This window comes from Vidua chalybeata, chromosome 12, assembly GCF_026979565.1.
Source record: "Vidua chalybeata isolate OUT-0048 chromosome 12, bVidCha1 merged haplotype, whole genome shotgun sequence".
NCBI lineage: Eukaryota > Metazoa > Chordata > Aves > Passeriformes > Viduidae > Vidua > Vidua chalybeata.
The window spans coordinates 11,159,306-11,178,669 of NC_071541.1; the positions used below are offsets into that span (position 1 = coordinate 11,159,306).

The window sequence follows — 19,364 nt, forward strand, 5'->3', positions numbered from 1 at the left end:
ACAGTTGCCTAACAGAGAAAATTGCCCAGCGCCGCCAAATAATCAGCCCTGGCATCACAGTCCCCCCAATTTAGGGCAACTGAAATAATAACATGCAAATTGCTCATGCAAGACAATGCTGGATAGGGGCAAGAGGAAAATGAGGAAGAGACAAAATACATACTTTTCTCTTCAGACCAGCAATAATTTCAAACCTAGTCAGGGACAGACCTTGGTGCTCTAAATCTCTGCCTGCAGAGTCAAGTTCTATGGCTATCCCAAGCAGATCCAAAAGCTGGCATGGCAGCAGCAACGAAAGCCCACCCAGTCCTGCTCTAAGAGATCTGAGGGCACTAAATGTGCTACTTTGTTTTGGAAAACTTGCTCTTCCTCCCTTAGGGACAGCAAGTTTGACCTACACAAAGATGCAGAGCTGGAATTTTTGCAAGATCTGAGACTAACAGAGATAAGCCATGCGTAAGCAAACATCACTTCTGAGGATGAAAAGTGTTGTGGCATCAGCTCTCAATAAGAAGGAAAGGCATTTTGTTGCTTTAATGGAGATGTAAAGCACCAAGTTGCTGTCTAAAGAAAAAAGAGACGAAGCAGAATATAACACAGAAACAATTCTCAGCCCCCCTCATCCATTTTCATAAATGCTGCATTAAACTCTGACACGACCTCCAAAAATCCATGTTCACATTCTTCAAAAACTGTCAGATACAGTCAGAGAGGACAGAGGAAGCTAATGCTGCCAGGCAGAGAAGCTGTACCCAGAGAAAAGGAATCAGGTTACCAAACTAGACCTGCTCCCCTGGTTTGCTGACAGGCCTTTTGCAATTCTGCCACACCTACCTCTAGGAGAGTAAGATTCCAGATGCATCCAGCTTCCTCCATTCCTCACGAAGCAAGGAGAGGGCTCAACACAGAGCACAAGGATGAAAGGGACAGTGGCTTATGGCAGACACAGCAGGAACTGCACACAAGAGCTTGTGAAAAGAAGGGTAATTTGGGCCCTGCAGCCAGCAGGCAAAGGTTTTTCCAGTATGATTCCCCACCACCAGTTCCCTTCAGCCAGGACTCTGTAACCAAGTATTTTCAAATAAGCCAGCCATTCTGGGACCAAAACAAACAAGTTTTGTGATTTATAAACTGTGACTTGAAATACTGCTATTCCTCACACTCATTTGAAGTTTTTGTTGGCATCGGCAATAGGCAGAAAACAGCAGTTTACAAACTCATGGGACTGAAAGTATCTCACAGCAAACAGCGACTGTTAAACACTTTATTGTTTAGGAAGGAACCTTGGAAGGGAAGGAATGTGCCTGCTGGTGTAACCAATGGGAGCATGCTAGGAACAGTTAATCCTAACAAGCTACTCAGGGTTACTTCCAAATACTTTGGACCCCTTTCTCCAGAGCAAACAAACAGAGGCAACAGCTCTTGAAACTCAGGTGTAGGTTGGTGAAACCAAAGTTAGAACTGGGTGAACCAGACTTGTGTTGGAGCAAGACCCTAAGCTATGAGCTATGCTGGAAGCACCTGGGGTCAACACAATCCTTTACATTGCAAAACAATAAAAAGAAACTATAGCATCCCCCGCTCCTGGGACCCTTCTCCCAACCCCAGGAATGTCCACCGAGACTGATACATGCAGGCAGTTAGAAGAGGAATCATATTGTATTGTCTTGGTCATTGAGGGCAGAAGGCACCGGTTTTGGTCAGTGTCTGTCCAGAAGGATGCTGGGGCTTCCAAGGGCATCTGTGGTCCCTGTCCTCTGCTCTTTGGCGGATGATGTTTACCCAGAATTAACTAACAGCTCCTGGAGAAAAAAGGAGACAAAAGAAAAAGGCAGTAAGCTAATTATGCAGCTTGTTGACATGGGAATGTTAACTTCAGAAATGAAAGAGTAGCACTGGCAGGGTGTAGCAACATCAGAAAAATCTTCAGGTTTCAACTACTGTAAAACACAAGATATTCAAGGGGAGAGGACTGTGGAAGCAAGAAAGCAGCTCATGATACCAAACATAAGGCTGATTATGTGATTAAGAGCACATGGTCAGTTGCAACAATCAGGATTGTAAATCTACTGGCCTACAGTGGGAGAGAACAGCTGTGGCTCCAGGTAAGCCTTGGAGCAGACACTAAGTCCTGCCTCAGCATAGGAGGACATAGAAGCACTTTGATAAGCTGCCATCAAACACACACACACACACACACACACACACACACAAACTCCCCCCATGTGCTCATTCTGGAACAGGATCAATATAAGAGCACCAGAGAAGTGAGAAGAAGAAAGATGGGGCCTCAGAGACCACCCTAACTCCTGACATATCTGACAGCTTTTATCCTATTAAGACCCAAGCCCTCCTAAAAGTCAAAGCAAAATCACATCTGCTTTGTCCCCACAGAAACCTACTAAGTGGTACCTCCTCGGATCCTGCAGGTATCTGCATATGGGTTATGAGCTTCTGAGGGTTATTGTAAGACAGAAAGCTTCCAACCTTTTTAGGATGGAGATTGCAAAGTCTGCTGTGGTCTCTTCCTATTTTTATCTTATCTATAAAGTCAAAGAAATTGAACCAACAATGCCATCAGCACTGGATGAGAACACATGACACCAGCTGTAACACCCCTCCCTCTGAGGATCTGATAAATCCGTGCTGGATCCCCCTTCCCAATGTGGGCAATCAGCTCTCCTGCAGCAGCAGTGGCATGGTTGTGTCAGTGCTCCAGGAACAGCAGGAACACAGAGGGTAAGCCCATCCACAGAGGCTACTTCTTTCTCATGCTCTGGATATGTGCAGGTCCCTGTTGCAGAGCAGACAGTACTGATCCATGTTAAGAGGACTCAGCTAATGCCAGCTAGAGAAAGACAAGTGAACACTTCACTGCATACAGTCTCATTGCCCATTTTTATTAGGGCTGTGTTTGAGCTCAGTTCTACTCTCCAGATATTTGCCTTTCTGAGGAGAGGAGCTGTGCTTTCTTCAGTGTGAATCAGAATGGAAAACATCACAAAATAATGATGCTAGCACACTTGGCACTGTCTGTCAGAAGGTGAGGATGTCATTTGGGCTGCTTCTGCACAGCAGGCTGATATTGGCTGATACATGGCCAATGTAGAGTGAATATGCTGGCCTTGAATCTCTAAAGACAGCCCCATGTCTGACAACAATGAATTGGAAAAACTTCAAAGAACTCTAGAATAAAGAGAAAATTGTACACCAAATTATTTAGACAAAGGTTATACAGAAATCTGACAAATGAACCATCAATAATACTCCACTGACTCTAATTTCCCAGGTAATTTTTCTCATCATTAGTGACTTAAAAGTTGTGCACAGACCAATATATTTTTAAAACTCCAATAGCACTCACTGAAATTGCAATGAATGAAGCAGTAACAACTCACAATCAATTTTGCAATGAAGTAATTTGCTGTATTCACATTGTAACAGTTCAGTAAAGTGTCCAGGAATGCTACATTTTGTGAAAAAAAAAAAAGAAAACAAACCAAAATCACTTCTGTGCCTACTCTGTGGTTAACCCTTCTGGAAGACAGTAAAACCTCTCTTTTTAAACACTTTTGAAGAATATCACAGTTACAAAATTTCATGTTCAAAATCATAACTACATATTTCAACTTCATCTAGTTGCAGGTGTCTCTACCCATGGCAGGGCAGCTGGAAATAGATGATCTTTAAGGTTCCTTCCAGATAAAACCATTATATGCTTCTATGATATTTTAACTTATTTCAGGAGAAAATGAAAACAGCCAGTTCTTAACCTCAATGAATTCTTTCCAGCCTAACCTACCCACATACCAGGTATGCATTGAGCTGGAGGCTCACAAACATTCCTTGTGCAAAAACATCAGGTTCCATCTTACCCTGGATGACTAAACCTCCTCAAAATCCTTTGCACAGTGAGCCAGGACCCAGAACTGAGGGACACCATAGCTCTGAGACTAAACCCACTCTTTGCTCACCTAGCTTTGCAACCATGCCAGTGCAGACTTGGCACCCCTTCATTTTCTTCCAACCTGGAATCCTCTCTGCAAGATGCTACCAGGTTGCTACAGCACTTACCTTGAGCAGAAGGAGCTGGGAAAGGGAAGGAGAAGCTTTACCTCTTCTCCATGCCCTTATCATTGCAAATGCACCAGACAAGGTGCATAGGCAACAAGCCCAGGCAGACTGCAATCGCTGTTCTCACCAGACAGGATACTGCCAATTAATGGAGTTGAGGCTCAGACTGAAAAGATTTTTGTGCCTCCTCAAAATGCCCCAGAATTGGCATTAGCTGGTCTCCATTGCAGTCTTAGCAGAACAAGAAGTCAGAGATGAACAGCCTTGGAGAGTGCATCACACCCTCAGTCTGATGAGAGGGGACAGTGCCCTTCTTGCATAGGGAGGGCAGGTTATTTTTAATGCCACTGCCAAGGCAATCCAGGTAGAGACCAGGTTCCAGTCTTGATGAGCTCCAGCCCAGCGCCTCTACATATGAAAATAGTGTCCATACAAAGGCTAATTCCTCATCAGCACAAATAGGAATGGCAATCTGTTCAGTCCTGACAGCAAGTCCAGCTGGAAGGCATACAGCACTTGTTTTCTTCCATACCTCTCACAGCAAATGGGACCTTCGAGCCACTAACTCATGTTCTTCCACCACTGTGGCACCCTGCTCAGGGACTAACTGCAGTCAAAGCAGGCTGCTTAGCTGACAGAGCCTGCCACTTTGCAGCCCCTGAGGGAAAGCCAGTAGCTTTCCAGTTCTGGTTCCAGTTGAGTGAGGAGAAAGGGCTGAGCTCTGCAAGTAGATCTGCTCCACAAATCTCACTCCCGCTGAGAAGGGAGTCCAGTAATGCCAAACACAGTTCTTGTCCTCTAACAGAGCTGAGGCCCTGGTACCCAGCACTGGGGCGAGCAAGCTTCAGCAAGATTTTCTGATGCACCTGTTCTTCTGTCCTGTTCCTTCTTTCTCAGTCTGCATCCCAGTGCAGAAGCTTGGGGCTGCCTGGTGGATCTGCAGCATCCTCTCCACCTCCCCCAGTCGCTGGCCAGCTCTGTGCCTCAGCTCTCGGCCTTGCTGGAGGCTCTCAGCCAGCAGAGGAATCTCCCTCCTTGAAAAGCCAGACCCTGAAGAACTTCCTCTCTGTGTTTGCCAGAGACGCTGTTTGCCAAGCCTCAGCTGTGTTAAGACATATTTATTTAACCAACCGTTAGTCTCACAGGGTAAACCCTGCAAGTTCCCTCCACCATGTGCCTTGCCTTTGTTTTAACAGCCCTTTAAGCAGTCGCACCACAGCACTCACACATATGGGCACTGTGTAGCTATGAAGAAATCAGAAAGCAGATCCTCATGATAAATGACTTGGTGCATTTGGAGTGTCAGTGACAAAGTAGAAATTAATCTCCATAGTTCCTGCCGTGTGCAGGCAGCTCTCAACATCACAATACCTGTTGGCACACAGCAGACCTCAGCAACGTGACCGCACAACTTTTTCATCTCAGTTAGTGTGGAAAGAGGCACAAACAAAATACAAAACTCCTGACCTGCCCTAAGATGGGTGTTCAAGGCCTTTACACTGCATGAGGCATTTGTTGCAGGGCTATTAGCACCCCAAAGCGCTGCAAGGGACATTTGAGTCACTTTGGTTTGATGTATGCTGTAGGTATTTTTTGGTTATGTGCAATTTGTTCTGTTACACTCAGAGTATTGGCTATTTTGTGGAGCAGCTGTGCTGACTAATGGATCACAGCACTTCTGTGCCATATAGTTATTGCACAGAAAAGCCTTTCTGTCTCTCTCATCCTTCAGGAGTCCAACAGTTGCTGTCCTTGGGACTGGAATAAGGAGGGCCAGGAGCATGCCTGGCAGCAACAAAAAACATTAATTCAAAAAGCTATGAAGGGAGTTTTGTTTTCCCTCTTCTCTGTACTGGTGTTAATAGTTTTGCAAAGCAGGGAAGTTCACCCAGTGACTTCTTGGCTACTTCCCCAGATGGTGTCTTCAAAGTTGGCTTGACAGCAGAAAAGACGCTTTTCAGAAAACTCACCAGACACATTGTCAGAACACCCTGGAAAGTGCTTTCACGTGGAAGTGTCCTGGTCTACACACCCCACCAACAGAGTGCTAGGAACAGAAAGAGTCTTTCTGGTTTCCTCCTCCCTCTCCTTCAGCTCACAAGAGCCCACTGCTTGCTTTGCTCTGCCTTGACACCTCCCCATTGCTCTGCATCACCCGAATACAAAGTTATTTACCAGCACAACTAATCTCCAGCTGTTCTGAGACTCACCTGTTTGTTCATGCATTATAACATTGATTTCCTCCAGACAGTTGTTCTGATCATTGTTCTAACTCGCAGAGAGCTCCCGTCATTAGCCTTGCTTAACAGGAAATATTTTGCCACTGACTGAGCAGCTCTGCAGTCAGCAGACTGCACAAAAAATCATCCTGGTTGGGGAGCTGCACCTCCCTGCTGAGCTGGTAACCCCAGACGTCGCAGTAGGGAACAAGCTCAGTGCTTTTGATTTTGGACATGTGCTAGAAAAGAGCGGGGCCAGGAGGAACAAACACGGCTCTGCAAAGGGCTGCTGCTGAAAGGATGACTGTTAATTAATCCACATACAAACCGAGGGCAGTTTTTGCTCAATCGATGTTAATTGCATTTAATCTCGTTCTTGCCATTAAGAAAAGCCACCGGGCCAGGCTGATGTCGCTAGCGCCTGACATGTAGATTCCACCCACGTTTGGGAGGCAAGGCAGGAGGAGAAAAGTAATGGAAAGAAAGGAATAACCCTTCCTCAACCCCTTCTGCATCACTGCACAATTTCATCGGGTCTGTTCCATTATTTAAACAATTTTTGTTTTCCAATAACATTACAGAGGAGCTCAAATGATGAAAATCAGACATAGAGCATTTCACTACTAGTTATTCTTGCTCTCCCAGGTACCAGCTTAGAGCTTTGCTAACCTGCACGGCTTTGGCTATTGTGCTTCTGTAAAGGACTGAGATACAGAAAATTGCTTATGTGAAGTGGTGTTTGCTTTTTCGTCCTGGGCTGATCCCAACAGACCTGCCAGAGCCCCTCAATATGACCTACAACTGCTGACTGCCACCTTCCATCAGCTCTGCTGAAATCTTTCTCCTCACCTTGCTACTGCGCACAACCCCAGCACGCACCAAAGCACGCTGAAGCCTGTCTTTCTCTAACATAACACAAACTACTATTTGCTATTAAACAACCTCTGACCAAATTTGCCTTGTAAGACAGAACATTTTTGAAGCCTGAATTTCCCAGGTAAACCAACAGTGCACCCACCAGTGATCTGGCTCTGATCTGGGGACTGTGTCTCTATCTGCCCAGCTACCTGCTTGGGAAATGGGAACAATCCTCTGCAGGAATCAAGCCTGGGGACAGAGGAGCAGCTCCTGTCACACAGGAAGCCCAAGGTGGCAGATTCCATGACTACTGGCTTATTGCTTCTGTGAGAGCCTTGCGTTTTTCCAAATCAGTATCAAGAACAATAATAATCAAGCCCGGCTCTGTCTGCGCCTCTCCCCCGTGGCAGCACACAATGTTTGCCCAAAGCCAGTGCTGCAGTTTATCATGGATTTTCTTTATCCCTCAACAAGTGTAAATCCCAATGCCTCTCGCTACATGAAGTGGACATATCACAAGTGTCATGAAGGACTGGCTGAGTTTTAAGTGCTCTGAAATGGCTCCACTAGACTTGGTCAAGATTGCTTTAAAATCATTTCCCATTAGGATTGTGACCCTCTCTCTTTACAGCCAGTGTAATGACTGTATCTCAGAGGAAGGTAATTACATCCCACTATCTGTACACATCAGAAACTGCATGCTCCAAACACTACTGTGCCTTTCTGGACTGAGTGGTAGAAGGCAATGCAGGAGGCAAAGGAGGTAACACTGGATACCACTCCATCCTGCAACTAGAGTCACCCCAAGTGTTTTCCAAGCTTGTGGATTAGCCCCTGGGAGGGATAAAGGGATCCAGAAGGCACAGTATGTTTCTAAAGCAGAACAATGACAACTTGTACAAATCCAGCTCTGGTTTTGTGAGGATTAAAATGAACTTCACCCAACTGTGAATATCCGCTTCCAGAGCCAAAAGGAATGGAAAACCACTTACTGATGCAACAGTATTTCATTATTTCAAACCCTAAGCCCAACACTTCCAAAAATTAAGGAGAGACAACAGTAACATTATTTGCTGGGGGACATTGGCTGCAGGGGTTTAACTGCTGAACAGGTAAGCCATGCTCTGGGCACAGCGTAATGAAACAGTAGACACAAATATTGGCAACTTCTCCATACTGTCTTTCCTGCTCTTGCTACCAGCCTCCAGAATAATCAGTGGGAAAATAAAAGGAAAAATAACCCCAGAAGCCAAGAGACTTTGGATTAAGTTGTATAAATGACCTGTTACCTCCTTACACGAGGAACAAAGAAATGCAATAAATACCTGCAAAGCCATCTCAGTATCCTGGATTAAATGGATTACAGAAATGGAAAGTACATGATGCAAGATGTTATAAAACAAGATGCCAGGGAAGTGCAGGAATTTGAATCAGGCTGGCAAATGATCCCTGCAGACTATTGAGGAAAATTAATAGAGAGAAGGGTTAGAGAAAGGACATGGTAAGAAGACTGACTGATGAACACTGTTGTTAGGATGTGTAAATTCAGGATGTCAGACTTCCTCTTAAATCTACTTCAGTCCTGGAACAAAAATTGCAAATCCTACAGTGCTAAAAAGCACTGGAAGTAGAAAAGTCAGATATGGAAGCCTCATTTCAGGATAGGTTTCCCTTGTGCATCCCTCAAAATTGAAGTTTGTGACTTTAATTATTCCTGGAACATTGTGTATATAGGGATTCAATGCAGGGATTACTAGCAGCATCCTTGTTATAAGTGCCACTTCTCAAACAAATTACACTTCACTGGATGTCAGTAACATACACAAGAAAACAAATTAGATAAAGGCAGCAGGATGGCAAGATACAGGTCTGGTGCAAGGAAGTTTCACAAGGTCACCCAGAAAAGTAAAGGCGCTTAGAATTTAAACTCCTAAAACATTTCTAATTCCTCAGTGTATTAAAGCTCCGCGTGACCTAGACACAAAACCTTCAATACACCAGTGACTCCACACAACCTGAGACCAAGCCCAGCTGAGATGTGCTTTATTTGTGAAGAAATGCCATCAGGGAACAGGTGGAGGAAGAGAGAGACAGGAGGTAGAAGGAGTAGCCCTAGTTGTCCTCCCAAATCCTAGGGATCATCCCATCCCATCCCATCCACTGACTGTTCACAGCCCCACACAGACAGATGGGAGAAGCCAGGGAAAAAGGATGTAATTTTGTTTGGAGGCAAATATAGCAGCTCTTTGGCTGCAGGGCTTCTTCACAAGCTGATTCCAGATTTACATACTGCATTTTGTCTTTCCAGTACTCATCCCAGGATGTATTACTAACCTGCACTAGTTCTAATGAGCATGTCTTTAACTCCAGAAATTTTCATGAAGATGGAAGCACAGGAAAGTCCAGTCCTTGGGTAGACTGCAAAGAACAGCTGAAAACCCTTCACCTCAGGTATGGCACTGTCTGTGCCTCTGAGATGGGACCTCAGTGGTGGTTGTTAAATTCTCAGACTGGGGATTTCACAGGTGCTTACCAGTGTTACTAAACCCTGCAATTTTTCTGTGCACTCCAGGAGAGTGAGCACTGCCTGGAGTGCATAAGCCAGTCCTAGGCTCTACTGTCAGTGATCTCCCAACTTCTTCCAGCAGCTGAAATAAATCCCCATCTCAGTTTCCCTTTCTGTACCTAAGAGTAATGCCACTTACCAACCACACAGAGGTATGATAATTATTCACCAAGAGAAGATGCTAAAGAAATGCAAAAATTCAGTTCTCAAGGGATCCATTCCTCTGTACAATTTGCATTTAGGTTTCAGAGGAAATCTGGTGCTTTAACTTGCTCCTTCCTGTCTTGCTTTAGCAGGCTCCTGCTCTGGATAAAGAGAATTCCTCTTTGGGTCAGGGTATCATACCTGCATTTAAAGTATGGCTCAACCCTGTCTAGTCTGGCTTCATACACCAAGAACAGAGGCAGGCAGAGACTTCTCCAGATATCCTTTTTCTATGCCTAATTCTATTTTTGTTCAGTGATACGGTAAAATTCCACACAGAAGTATTATGAGCTTGACTGGCTTTATTTGTTTAACACTTCACATTTTCATTAAGCTGTTGCTACTCGGCAGCCAGTAATTTTATTTGTGTGATAGCTGTATTCATCTCACCCGCACGGGTGTAGATGTCGCTCTCCTTTTCTTCTGGCTGAAGAGGCAAAAATCAGCAATGATAGAGTCAAGAGAAAACTGGAAATTCTCAGGTTTGTTTGCAGATAGATAGGAGATTTGACTCCTACCTGGTTTTGTGAAACACCTCCCAAAGACTAGGGGCACTTACAGGTAAAATTAAAAAGAGGAAAAAAATTATTTTGAAAGACTACCTTCCCCTACCCAGGTACAAATGAGAAACTGAAATGATTTCAGCAGAATCAGCCTGTTTGACTCAGCACTGAACTCTCCTGCACCAGAAGCTTATTGCTGACTGAGCATTTACAGAATTTGAGTATCAGATTGTAAAGAATTAATTATATGTCTAACTCTTGCCAATTTTCAAGTATCTTGAAATATCTGGTCCCAGGAGCTGCAAGATCTGATTAGATCTCAAGGAAGAAAAGTCTGGTTGGCTGGCCCTCACCAAGCCCCAATTAGACAATCTTCTACCGAGTTCAGGCAACCAGACAGAATTAACAGCCCTTCTGAAATGTTAATGACTTGAACTGAGACAGTCAAATGACTGAGCCACACCTCTTGGACAGAGGTTTCAGAAGTCAAGAAACACTAAACATTTCACTGTGCCACTCCCCTTTGACGAGATCACGGAGGGGGAAGCACCGGGTAGGGAATCTGCAGCCTGGGTTGGAGAGCACTGGGTGCTCCCACCGGGCATGACCCATGGATCAGGATGGAGAGGCTGTAACAGGCCATGGAGACATTGGGTTGTGAGATTAGATGGAGATGCCCAACCACAGGCACACCCAGGCAGCACCTGTGGGAAGCTGCAAGCTCAGCTACCCTGAGCATGGCACTTGTCACAGTCAGTCCCTAGGCAACAGGGATCAGCTCTGAGTAGCTGCCCACTGGCACCCAGCTCAACCAGTTCAATTAAGAGACCAGGGGATAAAATGCCCTACAACCTGAACCATGGGTCTGAGCAAATGAAGGGAATATGGTGAACAACTGGGAGATGCATTTTGATTTCTCAGTGTCTCCTCCTGTGTAAATTCCAAATCTTTCTTTCAAGATTAAAGACTTTTACCAAGTGAAAAACAAGCTCAGCATTTCTCTAGCTCCGTCCTGTCCCTATCCCTCTTCAAAGGACACCCTGGTAGAATACCAGATGCTGGAATAAGCCACAAAAGCCTTCTAAATAATTATCTTCTATCGCCTCCTCTGCAAATTTATAGTCCTGCATCAGTGTCAAGACAGAGAGACCTGCTTCCATCTGTCTAAAACACATTCTTTACAGAGGACCTGAAGGTGGAATGTTTAACGTTAGCATTTGAAAATGTATTCAGAGACTGGAAAAGAAAGTGACAGTTTTTAAGTGTGTTGTTCAATTGTCTTGTGGATGCTGCTCAAGTGGAGGGGGAGCTTTGTATTTTTTTATAATATGACAAATGATGCCAGTCCCATCTTGTAATTTTCCTCACTGTACAGCATGTCTGTTCATGATAGATACCAGTGCAGCTGCTTAGGTGTTCGTTTATCTGCTTGGAAAGTATTGTCTGTTTGGAACCAACTCATCCTAAAACAGCAGCCCCAGAGGGTGAGAGAGAAAAAAAGGAAGGGGGCAGGGGAGGAAGAGGCAAGGGAGTTGTGGACTGAGAATACATTCATGCTTCTTCTGTAAAGGTTCTGGAAAAAAGCAAGCATCATATTTAGTTTAAGCTACATCCTCTCTTCCCCGCTCCTAGACCATTCTTTTCTACTGTCACTCAACACCTCTTTACACTCTCTTCCCACAAAGACCTTACCACTAGCATACATTTAATTTCACACTTGCAACCTGTGGAAACAAAGCAAGCCCTCAGCTGCCTTCTGCAAATCTGTGCCAGCACAGAGGAGCCTTCAGGTCACAACCTGTACAGTTTGCAGTCTAAGGGAACATTTTAAATAAAAACAAAAATGTAAAGGAAGGAGAGAGAGTGAAAAAAAAAAAAAAACAACAGGAAGGAAGAAAGAAAGAGGACAAAAAAACCCAAAGAGTACTTATACTTGGTGTTTAAATAGACTTTAAACAGGAACTTGCCAATTTTCTGTAACCAGGATTATAAGAGAATAAACTCAAATACTTCGTCCTTCTGCAGAGCCCTCTGAGCTGAATTTCACTCTCTGAAAGATGGCCAATATAGAAAAAAGCTCATAAATCCCTCTGACATAAGTAACTTCACATTACTCTTGGGGAAACAGAGGCAGAGACAGATTCATTAATCCAAGTAAATGAATCCATGAAGCAGTCTGAATTCCTGAATCCCCATAATATCCCACACTAGAAACAGCACCCAGGGCCAAGGGATTTCCATGCTGTTGCCTGGCACGAGCAAAGCAAGAGACTTGAACAAATGAGAATGTTTTTAGAAAGGACAAGTACAGTTATTAAACCACACCTGCCCTAGCCATGTAGCAAAACCCATGTTTTGTTACTTTAAAATACCTCTCATCGTTTCACTCACTGCATCATTAATGCCAAAGAGCAAGGTCACATATGTAAGATGCTGCCTCAGAAACCTGCTGAGTAGCAGAGACCTGCACAACCTGTCTGAACAGGTGGGTACGAATTCCTGTGGCTCAGCACTGTCAGGGTTAGCCCGCTGGTAATACTCAAGGCTAGCAAGGTTAGGGCTGGCTTAATTTGCCATCATTATTCTGCAGCCTGGGCATATCCTGAGAGCATCTTGCTACAGGCTGGTACTCTGTCTCTGACTTACCAAGTACAGTTTCCATGTGTGCATGGGAAAAGTGGGTTTTATAAAGCTGTTTACAAAGAACTTTATAAGACATTTGTGTTAAAGAATTGTTGAAACCAACACTGAATTAAAGACTTGATTTTTAAGACAAGTAGCTGTTCCTTAAAAATGGTAATTTTCTTTTTTTTTTTTTTTTTTTTTTTTTTTTGTGGAGTAGGGTTTCTTTGTTTTGAAAATAATAAAACTTCACATGAAGTATGAAGGTGTCAGATGAACTCAAATTGTGTCAGGTAGTTGTCATTACTGTGACTTAGAACTGGAACTTGCATTCAGGATGCTCAATATTTATTGTCTCCCTAAATTTAAGTTGACAGAAAGAGTGTCTGCTCCTGCAGGCAGAAAGCTAATTCCACCATCTCTTTTCCACAGTCAGTCTCATTCTCACATGTAAATTCTCCTGAGTGGACCTACCAAACAGCTACCAAAGCACCAGCCTGGATGATGCTAACCAAAGACCTCCAAGCATAAGACTCTGACCTATGCAAACCAATCCTGGTGCCACTGATGGCAGCGTGGGAGGGAAACAGTGTGCCTGCACACACACAACCCCAGCACAGGGAAGGACAGGCCGGTCACTTGATTTACAGACAGCTTTGCCATTACTTACTGCAGCATTCAAACAGCCAACCTGCTCCCCCTTCATCTGCTCTGTGGTGGCCATTTCTCCAGAGCTGCCCATCATTTCCTTATCAAGCAGTAAAAACGTAGGATCACTGGAGACACAGCTCAGCCTTGCTGAGATTTCATTCTCTCAGCGGGTTGTAAATGCCCCTATAATGTTGGCTTTTTTAATCTTGTGTTATTATTACCCGCGGCTGCCATTCAGTCTGCAGAGAATAAAGCGCCCAGGCTTTCAGGACCCACACAATGGCTCTGTGCATTTGCCAGTGGTTGGACAAACAATAACTCTGTGTTTCAGCTTTATTGGAAACCCTTCTGTTGTGGGAGCCTGGCTGCATGTGTCCCTCCACTCAGGCGACGCAGAGGTGCGAGTGGGAGCCTCTGAATTCACTGGTGATTGCAGGAGCACGTGCCTTGGCGCTGGCCTAGGGAACCAACACGAAAGTGCACAGGCAGCTGCATGTTGCTGTGAGCCCATGAAAGACAGACACAGACCTGCAGAGCCAGTTGGTCTCCTCTAGATCAGCCAGGGAGTCCGAAGCTCTAACAGGGCCCCTCTGTGAATAATTATGTTCATCTCCGTGTAAACGGTGTTGCCAGCTCATAGGAAGGTGTGATGATATATGACATAACTGTGAATATGTCAAAACACCACTACCCTGAACCACGTTCTTACAAGAAATCTTGGCTTCCACTTGAAATTTAAGATCCTGCTGCTTGCAAGAAAGGCTTGAAAGCTAGAACAACTGAAAAAACACAAATTAGAATGCAAAGAAAATTTGAAAAATGCAGGGCTCTTCTAATTCAGGGAGACTGTTTTGGTCAGCTCAGTATTGCTTGCAGGGACGCTGTAGATGCGTGAACTCTTAGAGAGCTGAAAATATCCCTTCACTCAAGAAAACAAGCCCTGCTGCAGACTCCTCACATATTGAAAACCTAAGAGGAAAGTCCCACAAAACCACAAGGCTTACTTGTGAAACTATTTAGAAATACACTAGGGTTATTTCATTTGTCTCCTGGTTTTAAGCAATTGAGTCACATTCTCACCACTTCTGTCTGGCCAGGAGGGTTAGTTTATTATATTTTATTTATTCCTTCCTTTTTCTTTTTTTTTTTCCAGTAAAAACACAGAACTAAAATTCTCATGTACTTATAAAAACTTCAGGTACAACTCCACAAAACTAGGGCAATAGAAAACATGCCAAATATTTCAAGGCTTGGCAACAGTGAGCCTGCCTGTCTCTCTGTGGCAGGAGGAATGTCTGTCTGTCTCAGCCAATGTTTCTGAGTAGGAATGTCTCATCCTGATAGCCCATGTACATATAAAACACCTTTGCTGTCAGCTCTCCAGGAAGAGACCTTGACATTTTGCAGAATACCACATCCCAACCCCCATCTCCCCTGAATAGCAGCAGAAGGCAGAAAAAAAAATAGTAGAAAATGTAAGAATCAGGTGCTGCCTTCAGCAAGGATTAAAGTTAAAATGGAAAGATAATGGTGAAATAAGCACAGCCAAGTCACTGAAATTGATGCACCAAGGAACCTCCAGGGAACTTCCATGTTTCCCAAACCCGTGGCCACAGCTGGCCTGCCCCACTCCCTCTCCTGTGGGCCAAGAGAAGAATTTGAAGGGGAGGAAACCAAGGCTTTGCTGTCTTAAACAGAATAAATAAAAGGTGAACGGTTTCAGGAAATACTGTATTATTGTTGTGGTATTATGTGCTTTATGTACCCGGTGAGAGAAACTGCAAGCCTCATTCTGAGCTCTCACCTTACAGTAACTGGGCTGGCACAGGCAGGTGAGCTCTGCTCTCTGCGGATGCAGGATTGGGATTGCAATGCTCTCTTCTTGAAAAGAGTAATGAGGTGCCCAGAGAGCCTGCCGAGGTGTCAGAGAAACTGATGCTGATGGACCCTTTGCAGGCCAAAGATAGATTAAGAATAACACAATACCAGCATAACAGCACCTTATCAACAGCCCTGCGAGTGCTAAGAAGTGAATCTGAGCGAAGGCTGTGACACCTGTCTGCATCACAGCCCTGCTATTACTGCCTTCCGACTTCCCGCACAATCCAAGTGTCCAAATGGCTTTGAAGCAAGAAGCAGCAAGACAGGAAGGTGAATCTGAACTCTGATCAGCTGTCTGAAGAGATAGTATGAATACCTTACATTTCAGTAACACTTTTCATCCATAACGAAGCTGAGACATCCATTCAACCTCCACACTCCAAACCACAGAAGTAATATCTGCCCAGGTGGAGATGGGCAAATAAACACAAGTTAAACGGCTGTTCAAGGTCGTCCAAGGACTATGAGAGACACGTCTAGCAAGTAGATTACTCTTCCCTTTTGAAAGGCACACAGACACACACTCAGGGGATTGAAACTGCTTAGCCAGGTGTGGAGCCTGCTGTGATCAACACAGCTTCACTGAGCAGCAACTCTTCTCAATGCTGTTTCACCGGTGCTAAAATGTAAAAATGCAAACCTTCATAACAGAATTCTTTCAAACAGATGCAAATAGGTGTGGGGATTTTGCATCTGGGCTAAGTTGCTGCAATCTACACATCTTATTTGTTTGCTAGTTATTAAATTACCCACAAGCCATCAACAATTCAAGTCTCTCTCTGAGAGGCAGAGATTAACTAGGAATTGCTATGCAGAAATGCTGCTCATCTCTCTCTCTCTAGCGAGATCAGCCTCATGATGAGTTGCGGACATTTGGGAACAAAGGTGAGCTTTTCTGCAAGAAATGAGAGGCACAGAAAGATGGGAAAATCATGCTACAGGGAGAAGAGGATTTATTTGCAAGGCAAGAATCTATCAGGAATGGTTTCACACACGCACTGCAAGCCACAGACTGTGACCAAACACACTCGTGTATCTGGAGCACAGGAAGCTGCACTTACGTCCAAGCACTAATGCAAATGACATTTTCTGTGAAAGACCATGAGGCCAGTATGTAAATACTAATTTAACAATCTAGTTGACAAAGCCTCAGCTGATCTATAAATAGCTGGTTTATTAGCAGGTGATGCTGAAGGCAGCTATCCTGGCTCCATTTCCCACAATTCCCTTGCCATCTTGTTTTTACTGACCCCAGAGAAACAAGGACTCTTAGCTGTATGCAGCTCACTCCTCCACCACTGCCTGCAGAGTAGCTACAAACACTTGACAACACAATACATATTTATCAATGCCCTTACACAACAAGGATCCTGCAGCACCACGCACACAATGGCTCCCTGTGCTCAATTAAAGACAGCAAATGGTTTAGAAAAATGGAAGAACCATGCAGCCTTGCTTTTAAGCAGGAGGAGCTGGTCACTCAGGTGCCAATAGGCATTTAGGGAATGACTGACACAGAGCCAGAGCCAGGCACTGTCCATCCACATTTACACTGTGCATTGGCAAACTGAAAATCTAGATAGCAACACCTTTAGTAACTCTAGGCCACCAAAGAAGCATTTTACCATCTCAAAACAAGATATCAAAATCCTGATCTTTTTATACAGTTTCATTTCATCAATTATTATTTTATAGTACATAATAAAATTTAAAAGTCTTTACCACTTCCTCAAGCTGCACATGCAGGAATCCCTTCTTTCACACAGGCACAAGACAGCTATTTAACAGCAGACAGCAACATTACCAGAGTCTAGGGCCAGCAGGCAAGAATACTGCATCCTGGTAAAATTGCTGAGGCATTTGGAGCAACACACCAGAACTGCCCTAACTGCAGCATGGTCGGCATCCATGGAAACCACACGAATTATGATGTTTTAGGCTATTCACATGGATTTGTAGATATTCTCCAGAAGTGTTCTAAGGCTTCAGTCTTTCTCTTGCTGCAAAGAACAGTGACAACATATTGACGAGTTGGGCTTGTAAATAGGGAGATTGAATTAGAGGAACAGAATAGACTTTGTTACCCCTTCCTCCCACTTGCTTCAAATTTCTAAAGAAACCTTCCAAGCACAAGAAGCTGCTGTGTCTCTCATGGCCATATGATAAGCAGAAATAAAAAATTAAAAACCACACAATCAACACTTATTTTTCCGTAAGGTCCATCATATTCTTACAGCTTGTATAGTGCAGGCTCCAGGGTTTATCCTGACAGGGAACTTACTGTGCCAGGCCCTGCACCAGCCCTGGCAAGGGCAGGGTTTGCTCGTGACTGGGAGGCTCACGCTGCAGCCGGAGCGTGCACGGAGGCGTGCCGGAGCAAAGAGCCCCGGAACGTTCCCTGCCCTGCTGCTGCTCCCTCACTTCTCCACACTGCCCACTCATGAGGTGACAAGAGTTTCCAGAACACCCATTTGGTCTGCCACAGCTCAGCAGATCCCTTCCAAACCATCACAGTGATCTGTGCCAATGGCAGTACGGTTCCTATGGAGAGGGCTTTGGATAAAGGACTGCTCCTTCATTTGTCATAACAACAAACCTTTACAATTTGCTTTTTTTAAAGTTTTATTAAGCACAAGGGTTAAATTGACTTCATATGACTGCAAACCTGTGATGGTCTTACAGTTTGTTTTTAAGACCACCAAGGACTCTGAAAAAGAAAATTTTCTAATGGAGTTCACTTACTAAATTGCCTTTTGTGAGTGAACATACTTCTCTGTTCTAGTATTTATAGAAATGAGATAGAGGAGCTTGACTTAGCTGAATAGGAAGTTAAAATAAAGGTGCTCTCAAAAATTCTGTGGAATTTAGCAAGAGAAGCGATACATCACAAATAAAGAAATCAGTAATTTTCATTATTCAATTAGGAAAAAAAAACAGTATAATAATAGATCTGCAATGATATTGGCTAGATTATTTAATAAAACTGTCATAAATCTAATGGCAACAGACACAAGCACCGAAGAAGAACTGAAACATTTTACATAGTTCAGTAAATGTAAGATGCTGCAACAAGGTGTCAAAACAGCCTTCCCAGGAGAAATCCACACAGTTGTTGTTTCCTTTGCCTTTGATGAAAACCTGCAGTGCCAAACAACTCAAAAGAAGCACAAAGCTTGTTCTGTCCCTCAAATCTCTGCATTTCCTGTAGCTCTGGCAAAGCTCCTGCTTCCTTTGGCTGTTGTCTCCTTTCTGATCAGCATATCCATCACCCAGATCCTTGATTCCACACCCCAGCCAGTTGTATTCCAGGAGCAGTTAGCAGCCAGCACCCAAAGAAAACTTTAACTAAGTTTGGCTCTGTCTGAAGCAAATTTTGAGCAACGGGAGCACAGATGAAATCCAACTTATCCAGAGTAACTCATTCTTCACACTTGTTTAAGCATGGTCACTCACCCAGGGCAGACTGGCAGCCTTCTCTGTGGGCTGTGGATTCCACTGCACTGCCAGGAGCTGTGCTGAGACAAGTCCACATCACATGTCAGTGAAGATGGACTGCACCCTTCAGCTCCGGGATGGAAAAATAAAACTGCTAGATAGGTTCTCTTCCCTGCCGGATACACTGATTTTTAGCAACGGGAAAAGCCAATTAAAGTTTATAAAGACACATTCTCTGCTGATTTTTCCTTACTGCCCACTGCTCAGTGCTGGTATAATGGATAATGTTCTGCCTGTGGGTGCATTTTCTAAGATCTGTCAGTTCTGACAGCATTTTGGCACCTGAATAAC

At 44.2% G+C, this 19,364-nt stretch overlaps 1 protein-coding gene across 2 annotated transcripts in view; it reads right to left on the minus strand.

Annotated features, from left to right (window-relative positions):
* Nucleotides 1-1,250: 1,250 nt before the first annotated feature.
* CHCHD6 (coiled-coil-helix-coiled-coil-helix domain containing 6) overlaps nucleotides 1,251-19,364 on the minus strand; it is a 108,967-nt gene continuing 90,853 nt past the window's right edge. For both annotated transcript variants that reach the window (XM_053953475.1, XM_053953476.1), the window contains exon 9: nucleotides 1,251-1,802. In XM_053953475.1, the coding sequence (XP_053809450.1) occupies nucleotides 1,779-1,802 (24 nt within the window). In that variant the 3' untranslated portion in view covers nucleotides 1,251-1,778. The remainder of the gene's footprint in view (nucleotides 1,803-19,364) is intronic.